Source organism: Eschrichtius robustus, chromosome X (genome assembly GCF_028021215.1).
Source record: "Eschrichtius robustus isolate mEscRob2 chromosome X, mEscRob2.pri, whole genome shotgun sequence".
NCBI classification, from domain to species: domain Eukaryota; kingdom Metazoa; phylum Chordata; class Mammalia; order Artiodactyla; family Eschrichtiidae; genus Eschrichtius; species Eschrichtius robustus.
The window spans coordinates 41,704,419-41,718,253 of NC_090845.1; the positions used below are offsets into that span (position 1 = coordinate 41,704,419).

The 13,835-nt window shown below is 39.8% G+C and overlaps 1 protein-coding gene across 1 annotated transcript in view; it reads right to left on the minus strand.

Annotated features, from left to right (window-relative positions):
- EFHC2 (EF-hand domain containing 2) overlaps positions 1-13,835 on the minus strand; it is a 153,369-nt gene that overhangs the window by 70,192 nt on the left and 69,342 nt on the right. The window contains 1 exon segment of the mRNA XM_068533696.1: positions 13,041-13,171. Coding sequence (XP_068389797.1) covers positions 13,041-13,171 — 131 coding nt within the window.

A 13,835-nucleotide genomic window follows, 5' to 3' on the forward strand; every position in this document is an offset into this window, starting at 1 on the left:
ACGGGCAAAGATAAGAATTACATCCTATTTCTCCTCAGAAACCATGCAGGCAAGAAGAGGGTGATGTGAAATATTTAAAGTGTTGAGAGAAAAAAACCAAGCTAGAATTCTGTATCCTGTGAAACTATCCCTCAAAAGTGAAGGAGAAATAAAGACTTTCTCAAACAAACACATACCGAGGGAATTTGTTGCCAGTAGACCTGCCCTCCAAGAAATGTTTAAAAGAAGTTCTTCAGAAAGAAGGAAATTGATATAGGTCAGAAACTTGTATCTATATAAAGAAAGAGCATTAGGGATTGTTAGGGAGTTTGGGATTGACATGTACACACTGCCATATTTAAAATGGATAAGGACCTACTGTCTAGCACAGGGAACTCTACTCAGTATTATGTAATAACCTAAATGGGAAAAGAATTTGAAAAAGAATAGATACATGTATATGTATAACTGAATCACTTTGCTGTACACCTGAAAACTATCACGACATTGTTAATCAACTATACTCCAATATAAAAGAAAAAGTTAAAAAAAAGAAAGAGCATTAGAGAAGGAATAAGTAAGTCGATAAAAAACTTATTTTTCTTAAGTGATCTAACATTTATAATTTGTTCAAAATAATAGCAACAATGTATTCAATTATGTGCATATACATGTATATGAACATATAGATGCTTCTGTATAAGTGAAATGAATGACCGTGATGTTATTATAAGGTTTCCTCACTACTCATAAAGTGGTATAGTGTTACTTAAAAGTGGACTTGGACTAATTGTAAACGTGTACAGTATTGCAAACTCTGGGGCAACCACTAAAAAAGATGCCACTTATAATGGCACCCAAAGTATGAAATATCCAGGGGAAAATGTAACAAAAGATGTAAAAAAAACCTCTAAAACAACAACAAAAAATACCAGTTTGGTAGTTTCTCAAAAAGTGAAACATATGCCTACTGTACGATCCACACATTCCACTCCTAGGTATTTACTCAAGAGACAGCATTATTCCCATTTTGGGGGTGGGGGGGTGTGTGTGTGAGGGGGCAGGTGTGATGGAACTGTTCTGTATCTTTATTGCGGTGGCAGTTGCACAACTCTAGGAATTTGTCACAATCATAGAATTGTACACCAAAAAGAGCGAATCTCAGTGTATGTAAATTTAAAAATAAATTAATGCCTAAAAAAATCAAATGTGTTCTTGGAAAATGAGACCACATCTTCTTCTTTGGATGGAAAACGTATCTAAATTCACAAAAGCCTCCACCCCCACCTCACCTGGCTCAGTTCTGGTAGAAAAAGGAAATTTTACCACTATTCTTCCAGATGGAAGGTACACATACTAAGAATTATTTCTTTACTTTTTTTCCCCCACCCAGCATATTCTGTGTTCTAACTGATGTGGAGATCTTTTCACAAGAGCAACTTCCAAGATGTGGCACAGGATTTCTCCACCTCTGCAGTTAAAGAACTGGGAAGCCAGGACTCTGAGGCACTAAAAGACATCAGACTGTTTCTCAAAAAGTTAAAAATCGAATACTTAATTTGAGGGCTGCATATTTTCAGTATTCTAATTCCCCAAAATGTGTTGGTGCATGCTGCTTCAGTTAATATTGTTGTTTAACAAATTACCCTAAGAATCAACTGCTTAAAGCAACTCTTTTGTTATGTTCATGGATTCTGTGGGTCAGGAATTCTGACAGGGCACAAAAGAAGGTCTGGAGTTTCAGCTGCGGAGATTCTGTAACTGGGGGCTTGAATTATGCAAAGGTGTCTTTGCTCATAAATCCAGTGCATGGCAAGGGCCATCAGCTGAGATTTCAGTTTGGGCTGTCACTTGAATTACCATCTACACGTGGTTTCCCCATGTAGCTTGGGCTTCTTCATAGCATGGCAACCTCAAGGTGGTAGAACTTCTTACACGGTAGTACAGGGTTCCAAAAGCAAGTGTCACGTCATACAATGTAGAAGCTGCATCATCTTTTCTGACCTGGCCTCAGTTGTCTCACACAGCTGTCTCATCACTTCTGTCGCATTCTATTGGTTACAAGTGAATCACAAAGCCACCCAAGATTCAAGGGGAACTGGCATAGACCCCACCTCTCAGTGGAACGAGTGTCAAGTTCACATGTTGGACACTGCTGCAGCCATCTTTGAAAAATACAATCTGTCATACATGTGTAGTATACAGTTTCCTTCAGTTAACAAGATCATTGGTATCTAGCGTTCCTCAGTTAACTGGGATACTAATGTAGTGAGAATATTTCAATTCTCAAGAAGTGGGAATGTACTACATAAGGAAATTGGTGGAAGTATAAAAGATCAGCATTTCAGTTTCTTTTGCGAAGGAGAATTTGCAATTTTAATAGTCAAAACTAAGTCACGGAACAAGAAGAAAATGAATGGGGAAGACACTGTCACTAATTTAATAAGAATTTGAAAAAACTTTAAACTCTTCCATTTCAAAATTATATTTTAAAGCTCTGGAATTGTTTTACTTCAATATAAAATATTCTGGCTTATAATAGAAAACTTTGGAATACGCATTTTAAGAATTTAAGTAAAATAAACCTGCATGCTGATCCCACAGCATACATAAAATTTAATTTGAGATGAATCATAGACTTCAAAGTAAAAGCTAAAATCATAAAGCTATTAGAGAAAAACATAGGAGTCTATCTTGGTGACTTTGAGGCAGCCAAAGGCATCTTAAGCAGAAAGCAATAACCTTAAAAGAAAAGACTGACCATTTGGACTTCATCAAAATTTAAAATATATACAGTATTCATCAAAGGACACCACTGAGAAAGTGAATAGGAAAGCCAGAGACTGGGAGAAAAACATTCGCAAAAAGTGTATCTGACAAATGACTTGTATCCAGGAAATATAAAGAATTCCAACAACTCAATAATAATACAACAAACAACCAATAAAAATTGGCAAAAGATCTGAAAAGACACTTCACACTCACAAAAAATACAAATAGCCAATAAACACATGAAAAAAAGTGCTCAACATCATGGGTTGTCACGAAAATGCAAATTTAACTACAATGGGATACCACTACATGTCTACAAGATTGCTTAAATTTAAAAGCCTAATAATAGCAAATGTTGGCAAGACTGTGAAGCAATTAGAACCCTTGTACGTTGTTAGGGGAAATGTAAACTGGTATAACCTCTTTTGGTAAAAGGTCTGCCAGTTTCTTAAAAAAACTAAACATATACCTATGTCCTAGCAATTCCATTCACAGTTATGTAACCAAGAGAAAGAAAATTATGTTCACAAAAATATTTGTACAAGAATGTTCAGAGCAGGTTTATTTATATTAGCCCAAAATTGGAAATAACCCAGGTGTCTATCAGCAGGGGAAAGAATAAACAAATTGTGGTATTCTCATACAATGAAACACTACTCAGCAACATGAAAGAATGAATTACTGATACACTCAACAATATGGATAATTCTCAAAATCATACTTAATAAGAGAATCCACAAAAGAATATATGCTGTATAATTTCATTTATATGAAATTCTAGAACAGGAAAAAAGCCATTTACTGTGAAAAAAATCAGAAAAGTGGCTGCCCCTTGAATGGGGGATGTGGGCAGGGACTGACTAGGATGGGGTGTGAGGGAACTTTCTGGGTGACAGTAATGTTGTACATCTTAATAGGGATTTGTGTTGCACAGGTGTATGCATTTGTCAAAATTAAGCAAATGTATACTTAAGGTTGATGCATTTTATTGAATATAAATTATACATCAAAAGGAAAAAAATGTAAATAAATGGTAAGCATGCTGATATATTTAGAGGGAAGTAATTGATGTCTGTGATTTTCTTTGAAGTGCACCAAAGTTAAGATGGATTAATGGATGGATAGAGGGGTGTATGAATGGAGAGGTGCATGATAAAGCAAATAATAGTAAAATATTAATGATTCAGTCTAAGTGGGGAAAATAAATGGGTAAGAATTTGTTGCTAATTTGACACGAATTTGAAAATTATAAAAACCATTCCATCCCAAATTTAATTGCGAAGCTCTGGAATTTTGTAACATAAATATAAAATATTATGGCCCATAATAAAAGAATTTTAAGTAAGCACATTAAAATTATTTGACTCTAATCAATAATCAGAGTAGAGCATCAAGTGGAACAACTCATACCCTGCTCTATGATTATGAGACTCTTGACTTTTGCTCTAAGCATTCTGCCAGCATTTGTCATTAGCTCTTTCTGGAAACTGAAGCAAGAAACGAAAAATGCTCAGTGCTCTTTGCCCAGGCTTTTTGGTTTTATTTGCTTGAGCTTTATCTATCTTTTTAATTTTTTTTTCTACAATTGCTCATTGTTAAAAAAAATATATATATCAAAGAATGAGGCAGCTTGGTGTGCAGCCTGCTAGGATTTCTTCAAAGGATACACAATCCCTGAAATATTTGTATAAATATACAAGCACATATAACCTTTAGACTTTTGGCATAAATAGGATCATATTATACAGACCTCTGAATTTTGCTTTATCTACAAAACAGCATGATATCTATATGGTAGCCATTAGTGCTGTTTACCTAACATCTGGTTTCCCTCTTTCCTCTGAACATATGGGTGGAGCCATGTGATCAGTACTGGCCAATGAACTGAGAGTGTAAATGATATGTATTTCTTCCCAGCTGAGACTTATTGGGCTTGACCCTCCAAAGCTCTCTTCTCTCTCTGGTATATTCAAGGTAGTGGCTGTTCTGTCAGATTCAGTCCCTGAGTGGCTACTGTGAACAAAGCTCCCTCTGACAACAACAATGGATACACAGAGTAAACAAGAAATGACCTTTGTTGATTTAGTTCCCTGAGATTTGGGGGTTAGTTATTACTGCAGCATTACTTAACCAATCCTGACTAACACATTGAACATTTTCTCAAGTATGCATATTTGGTCTATCTCATTCTTTCTAATGGCTAAATAGTACAGTCTTAAACCAAAGCAGTAGAATTTATCCAACTACTCCCCTATTGTTGGACATTTGATTTTTCCAAATTGTTGCTATTACAAAGCTTGCTGCAATAAATATTGTGTGCACACACACACACACACACACACATATCTATTACAATCCACTTGTCAAATTTTTTCTGAGTAAAAAGTTTCTAAACGTGCAATGACTAGGTAAAAGGGTCTAAGCATTAGATGCTGCCAATTGCCCTCTAAAATGCTGAACCAATTTAAACTCCTATCAATAGAAAATGAAAGTACCTGTTATCCCACATGCTCATCTGGAGCCAGTTATGTTATTCTTTTTAAATGGCACCAATATAATAGATGGAAATATTTCATTGTTGTTTCAGCTTGCGTAATTATTGGGCTTCTTTTCACAGGTTTGAAGGCTGTTTGTATTGCTTCTGAGAATTGTTTATTCCTGTCCTTAACCCATTTTTGTCTGTTGATTTTACAGTTTTTCATAAATCCTTAATGTCAATCCCCTGGTTCTTATACTGGTTGTAAATATTTTCTCTCAGTCTGTCCCTTGTCTTTTCAATTTGTTTACAGTATTTTTTGCCTAGAGAAATAGAAAATTTTCCTGTAGTCAATACAGTCAACTTTTCCTTTATGGTTTTTGGAAACTGTGCCCTACCTACCACAAAATTAAAATGTATTAAATGTTTCCTAATCAATTATCACTAAAACCTTTATTATTAATCCATTCATTGTCCACTGAATTGAGAATTTCTCTGTACCTTATAATAAAGTCCATAAAAATGAATCTTTTACGGGCTCTATACTCTGTTTCACTGATATTTTAGTTTAATCCTCTATTAGTATATTACAGTGTTTTCAAATATCTATAAACTACATAAATTCTAGTATCTTGACTGTAATATTCTTCCTTTTCAACATTTTTTTCAATCCCTGATTTTTCTTGAGGAACCTCAAAATCAATGAGCCAATTTCTCTCCCCTAACTCTGCAAAACAAAACCAAATCTAACAACAGCAACAACAAAAACTCACATCGTAGATTCTGATTAGAATTGCTTCAAATCTAGATTAATTTGAACAGATTAGAATTTTTTAAATAGCGTCTTCCCATTCAGAGATATGATAAAGTTTTCAAATTGTATTCATTTTAGTCTTACACATTTCTTGTCCAATTTGTTCCCAGGTATTTCATAATTTTTGTTGCTATAGCGAATAGTACCCCCCATTGCATAATATTTCCTGTTTATCACTAGTAAAGCTATTGCTTTTTATGTAGTTTTCTTGTATTTAGCTACTTTCCTAAATATTCTTAATATTTCTAATCATTTTTAAATTGAGTCTTTTGGATTTTTAGATATAAAATCACACTTGGGTTCTAATTTAAAAATCAGTCTCCAGTTCTATTTTGGGCTATTTACACAATGGGTTCCTAAATGCCTATTTCCACTATACCTAGGGTACAAAATAATGGAATTTTATGGCTGGAAGGGACCTTAAAATTATCTAATCCAAGAGTTACCTCGTCAAGTACCTTCTGGGATATGCAGGTAAGATAAATGGGAGAAGGTATACGACAATAAGGAATTGCAGAAACTGGGGAAGAGTGCAGAGAACAGGCACAGTCTGAGGCGGACAGTTGCCACTCACCCCCAACTGACAGTTGACATGGGGAAATGTAGGCCCAGTTTCTATTTTTCAAGAGGAGAGAGAAATATAGACTTTTATGTTTAAACTCTTAATTTTAAAAAACATTAAACAAAAACCAAACAAAACACGATTGCCAGCTATCAATCCATGAACTTGAAAGTAATCCAATGCCTTCACTGAAGGCAATTTAAACTCAGAAAGGTGTGTCAGAGATTGCAAAAGTAGTGGAATATAGGGGAGGAGTTTGTATTTTGTTTAGCTGCTCGGGTAGATCAGAACAGTATTTGCAAAGTGCTAAAACCAGGCAAGTGTTTTGCTTGGTTTGTTTACAAACAAGGAGCTCAGTTCCTAATGTTGACATTTTATGCCCCCTGTTTGGCTCATCTTGGCTTGGATTTGCCGTCATAGCAAATGAAGAGGGTACCTTTTAAATCGCCCATCTATATTTGGGGAAATTACCACGTTATTTTCTCCGTCACCCCAACATGGAAGTCAGAGCTCAATTTCCCAGGCTTCCTTGCAGTTAGAAACATGCTGGTGACCCAGGCTCTGCCAGTTGGGGAAGCTTACACGAGACCTTGACTTGGAAGGGATTAACAAGAGAAAACCAGCTAGGCGTGGCCACCTTTGGTGTCAGAGGGGTCCAGCTTTCAGGGGTAGCAAAGGACACAAGGTTGCCAAAAGTAGTGGCAGTGATGGTTGTGGTAAAATCAAGTTCTTGGCAGCAGCGCAAATGTAGCAATGAGTGTGGGTGGTGCAGTAGGAACAGAGGCCATTTTCTCATCAGACAAGTTCTACAGCCCAGTTCTGGGCACTGTTCCTAGAACTGAGCCTCAAGCTTGTTGCTCCAGCCCTTCCAAAGATACTGTGAACCACCCAGGATCCTTTTTAAAAATTCCTTTTCTGCTTAACTAGCCAGAGAGGATTCTGCTTTTTAAAAACTAAGCCCTCACCAGTACAAACAACACCATCAGGCAGTGACAGAATCAAATCAAAGATCTCGGTCTTTTTGATTCCCAGGCCAGCATTTTTTCGATGACATCACATTTATTTATATTTAATGCTTTTAGGAAGGTTCAAAATGCTGTTTTCAAAAATGTATGCTGAGGCTCGTATCTCAAAGATATAGTATGGACACTGTCAAAGTGTCTGTTTGGTTCAAGATGAGAGTACATGTTTGAGTGCTTTGGGAATTTGTCTTGGTTTTTCCTTCTGTTCATATAGATTCGTAGACTAGTGGCTTCCTTAAAAGATGTTAGTTAGGCTTACAATAAAAACACCAATAACAATGTACACAGAGTTGTTCAAAAAAAGATAGAGCAAAACCACATAAAAGGAGAGATAACTGTCTGAGATAAATCAGGATGAGATCATTACAATTTTCTAAGCACTAAATTTATAATCTTCTTCCTTGAAGTAAAGGACAGTAATGGGGTGGATTATATTAATGTTTCCCAACCTTGGTCCACCAACGGTGATGTTTATTTTCCACCTTCATGGCCTCCAAGTTTTTAAAGGGCTTCTTCCAACCTCATTTATTAAAGAATGCTTTCAATGACCTCATCAAGAGTAAATACAGAACTTACTGAAATATCGAAAACAGGACATAGATTCCTACTACTATTTTCGGTGACTATTTCAAACTATTCCAACTATTGGGATAAAGGGTTTTCATTTTCTAGTGTCCGCTATGCACTACAGTGTGCTACAATAAGAACTTTACATATGTTATCAGATTTATTCATCACAACAGCTCTGTGCAGGAGGTATTATTACCATCCCCATTTTGTAGGTGAAAACATTGTTCAGCAACTTACTCAAGGCCACCAAGCTGACAAATGGCAGAGCTGAGATTTGGATGCAAGTCTACAAGTCTAAAATTGAATCTGTTTACTACATTATACTATCTCTCTCAGGAAGAATTTTAAGTTTACAAGAACGAAAATTTCCTCGAGGCTGTAAATCTTGGAATTTATTACATGGATGCTCACAGGAAATCTCCTGATCCCACAGCTGATAATGGGGGTCTGAGGAAGAATGGTGTAATAATTCACTACATTCACTGAGGCCTGAGACACGGGGTGCTGGAGGTATCTAGGAAAGACTCCAGGGTGAACCGGGCACGTGTCCTGCCCTTGGAAGAGAGGTGAGCACTGAGCACACAGAAAACCAAAATACATGCAGGCTACATGGGGCGGGTGTCATCTCTGATGGGGAGATCAAGGCTCGGGGAGGTGGCCGGAGGGAGGGGCTGGCCACGTCTTCCCTGGCACAGGGCCCTCGCTGCTGCTGTCGCCTAGGGTTCTGAGTCCAGGGCCCCCATCAGGAAGCCTCACCCTGCCCATGTTCCCAACTGCACGAAACACTAGCCCTGCCGAGCCTAGTCCCTGCCTGGCTCCCTGCTGAAACCTGCCCGTCAGGTATCGAGGCTCTGAGAAAGGCTCTCTGCACTCTCTTCGATAACAATCCATGGCTGTCACAGGCCAATCTGACAGACCATGAAAAAAGGGTCCCAGAGAAATAGGTCCAGCCTAGAGGCAGAGCCAGTGAGCCCCACAAGGCAGAAGAGAAACACTCCCTCCCAAAAGTGCCCTCTGTTTCCACCTGTCCCTGCATTCCTTCGGGTCACTTTTGAGGCAAATATCTCAGGAAGGCCCATAAGTTAATCCAGTAATCCATTATCAACCACGGCACCTTATGCAGAGATAGTTTATTAGCTCCTGCCCGCAAGGTTTCCCTGAGAAGCGGTGCAAATCTCTGAGAAGAAAGAAAATGCCCGGGGCTTGGACTGCTGCCCAAAGCAGCAAGGCCGGGCTCTGAGGCGCCAGGTACATACTGAGAGGGCCAGGTATGTAAGCAGGGGAGAAAATGAGGGCCACAGAGGTGAAGCCCAGAGGCCTACACTGCAGTCCTGCCTCCGCCTGCCCACTCTACTACTTCGATGCACAAATTTGAAAAGGGAACATTTTACAAGTGTATTCATAAACCTACAGAATGTTTCAGAATGTCAGCGCCTAGAAGGGGCCTTAGAGACCATTATATGGACCAAAGAGTGAGGTGTAGGTAGGTGAAGTGAGTTGCCCAAGTCACGTGACTTGTGAGAGTCGGGACTAGCTCTCCCTGACTTCCCTACAGTCAGAGACAGATTTCCCTTCCCCAGAGCAAGGTAATCAATTATTTACTTGTTTGATGCAAACTTTAAACAGAATGTTCCTTGAGAAATAGGACCATTCATTAAATTATTCAACGAACACCTATTGTACTTGGCAGGAGCCAATTGTGGAGGCAGGGAAGTAAACGAATAACTCAACACGGGCTACCAGTGGATAATACAGGAAAAGCATTTAGCACGATGTATGGTCCACAGTAAGTGCTCGATAAACGGTGACTTCTCCAAAAGAATAATTCGAGTGAGATGGAAATAAGGGAAGAGGTGGAGGCAAGGGTCCGATCATGACCAAACTCACATGAGACACTAAAAGGTTGGGATTTGCCCTACAGCAAAGGAACGACATGATTAGATTTTAGGGAGGTCACTCTGGCACAGCTTTGGAGGATGAGTGTTAAGACAAGGAGTCCAGGTGAACAGATGAAAAGCTGAACTGCAACAGTGAAGCTAGAGATGGAGAGAGGTAGTTTAAGAAGTGCAATTTCAAGAGGGTGGGAGAGGTCAAGATAGGGGAAAGACAAGGTACAGCCTGGCCCAGGCCCTGGGGACAAGTATGGTGCCCTTTACCAAGACAGGGTCCCCGGCTGCAACTTTATGGGAGAAGAAAATGAGGTCAATTTAGGGAAAGTTATTTGGGGATGCCTTAGGGACATCCAAAGGGGAGATGTCTCGGAGGCGTTCGTATTTCCAGATTTATAATTCAGGAAAAAGGTCTGAGCACGAGGAACTAAATGGAGAACTCAGCCTTTAGCTGACAGCCAAAGCAGGGGGTGCTGGATAAAATGCAGCCACTCAACAAATATTCACACCCAGGCACTGTGAAAAGTGATAAACCTAAAGCAAAAAACAAGAAAGAGAAGGTCCTTGCCCTCAAAGAGGTTACGTTCTGGTGAGAAGAGCCAGAATATACACTCATACATACATACAGAAATAAAAGAAAAATATTAGCTAGTAAAAGCTCCAAGCACATAATTAAATTAGGATGTGGTGTGATAGCAACTGACTAGGTACTTTCTTTGCCTTTGCCCAGGAAAGAACATGAAGAGCAAAAAAGAGGGCTGAAGACCATGAACTAGGGACCCACAGATGGCGTAGTGCCCGACACCAAGCATATCACACGGACCAGGACGTCTTGACGCCTCTTCTGCACTCTCATCTGGAGACAGAACCCCCAAGAATAATCCTAGCATCTCATTATTCCATTCAGGAACTGTGATATGTAGTGAGCCCAGCACGAGGTGCCAGGTTTAGGGCAGTGAACAGGGCTGTCGACATTCTAATAGGAGAAGACACACCCAAGCACACACACACCAAGTACAGCTATCTAAATAAACTTAACTGCAAGCTGTGCTAAGTGCTATGAAAAATATAAACAAGGGGCTAAGAAAAACAGTGAGTGATCTCCTTTAGGTAGAATAGAAAGAAATCCCCTCCAAGGAAGGAGCGTTTACAATGAGTCACAGGGTTTGCCACGAAAAGGATGGTGGTGTGGACGTTCTGAGCAGAGAGAACTGCGTGTGCATAGGCTTGGAGGAGGGAAAGAGCTTGATGTGTTTGAGAAAGCAAGTGACTGACGGTCAGCAAGGCCAGAGGGCAGAGCTGGAGGAAAAGAAGTGATGACACGGGAAATACAGAGTTGCATCGCTCAAGGCCCTGCCGGCTGCAATAAAACGTTTGGATCTTATTGCAAGCCACTGAAGGGTTTCTCAAACCAGGTACAGCCTGATCTGATTTCTGTCTTAAGGAATTTCTGTCCAGGAGAGGGCCTAAATATTGGGAGCTGGTTCTTTCTGAGCATCTTTCTGAGCCTTGAGGTCACCCTGCAATCACACAGCGTGGCCATCCTTTATCCCGCCCACAATTAGGGTCAGGCCGCAGAGCAACTTTTCCTCCTTGGATCTCCTGCCTGGCCTAAGTGCTTCCCCCAAAGCCCCATAAACTTACTAAAGTGTTTCCAATAGACACTGCTAGAGTACTAGGAGAATGGGCGCTTTTGTAAAAGAACACAAAATAATAAAACGAAACCACTCCCTCATTTCTGATGGAAATTCGTTTTCCCCTCCACTGCTTTCCATTAATCCATGGCCTGAGCAATTGTCTCTGCTCTTTACCCTGTCTCCATTTATTTTCCAAGAGGCCATGAACATGTGTACTGCTATGAACAATAACAAAGAACTATAAATTCTTATTGATCCCAGAAGCTCGGGAATTCTAAACAATAAAAATATGTCCTCTGACTGCTGCTCTCAAAAGAATATTTTGGAGGCACGGAAGAGCTTTGTTAAAATAACAAATGAGCTTTGGGGACACGCTGGGCCTAATGGAGGGCTCGGGTCACCAGGTATTGATGCAACAGGCAACTTCAGACACAAAGTTAGAAAGACCTCCCTGCCACCCTCTCCTGGGCTCACGCCTTCATTCCTCAGCCACATCTTGACTGTATCAAGCTGAGTTTCCTATATAGCTTTCAGCCACTATTGTTTTTAGGAGCCAGCATTCTCAGCCTAAAGAGAAAGTCCTCTTTGTCCTCCATCTGTGATTTAATTTACATTCTCCTGAACGCTCCATTCACTTTGTTTTCAGGCTAAGAAGTCCCACAATTGTACCAGACGCTGAATTTGAATTTCCCTGTGTTTCTGCTGTTTGGAAATTTGCCTAGGTCAGTCACTGGACAGTCCTCGAATTCAGCTTAACCTTAGAGAAAATCTTTATTGTTCATGATTTCTTATAATACTTCTAACCTCTGTCATATATTTTCCCCTTGATTTCTACATTTTTGTGTCTTTCAAAATACATACGTGTGTGGGCGTACATACACACAGATGCATACATAGCACCTTTCCTCTGATAATTGCCGAAGTTTCCACTATCTTTTCCAACTGGATCGCATTCCTAAGGAGATGTCCCTCCTAGGTTCCTCAGATTTCAGAGGGGCGCTCTTAGCTGCACTGTTTTCCTGGCATTCCCCTGATCCTTCAATGCCCTGCGTGATTCACAAGACAATGTGCCCAACTGACTTACTATGCCTTTGTCTCTCTGTTCTCCCCTAGGAACTTCTTTTATATGCAAATGCATAAAATTTACTAGAAATGGGCAAAACTTGATCACAAAGTAATACGGATGTAAAGAAACACCAATTCCTAGGAAAAAAGTATGTAGGAAATTAATGAAGAAACACTAGGGAAGAAATTGTTCCTTCTGTTCTTTGGACAATCTTGAGGAGAAAACAGATTACTGCTAGCAGAATATGGCTTACCTGAATGTATTATAATCCACCATCTTCGTGTGCATGCAATCAGCAGCTGTAAACACCTGCTTGAGCTCTCTGGATTTTGATTCTTCTTGTTTTATCTTTTGTAGGGCAAGTTCAATGTTGCTCATAGGAAACTGGAAAGGGGAAAAGAAAGATATTTAAGATAGGGAGCCCAATCTTCCGGGTGGCCAGCAAAGAGATTTCATACTGTGACCCTTGACTTAGCTGGCTATGTCTTTCCATAGAGACCAACACAGAGAAGACATGACCAGATTTCTTCAGCTATGGCTCTAGGACAACGAGTGACGTTAGCACAGGGCCAGATCTGAGAGAAATGCACTTAAGGGACAGCGGGCCACAGGAATCAGAAAAGAACCACTACTCCCACCTCAGCCTCCTCCCTTTAACCCTTGGACATTGACCCGACATGTTGGGAGACCCTAATGGAGAGCACGGGGATTCAAAATTGAATAAATGGACCCCCATCTTCCCCAGATCTTTAGAGTGCGCCCCCAGAACTGTCAGCCACCAGATGATACACGCACTGCAGTCCCCTTACACTCACTCTCCAGGCAGCCCCCAGTTCCTGTCTCCTACACTGTGATTTGGCTTCTGACTCTGTAAGAATACTTCTTATTCAATCCACTAAAGCATAAGCTTGTAAATAACTACAGCAAAGAGCTAGAAAAGGAGAAGACTAAATACAAAAAGAAAAACACTGATGGTAACTTAGAATAAAGTTCATCTCTGCCCTGGGAAGGGGGAGGCATTCCCTCCCTTTTTTGCATTTCCTTTAAT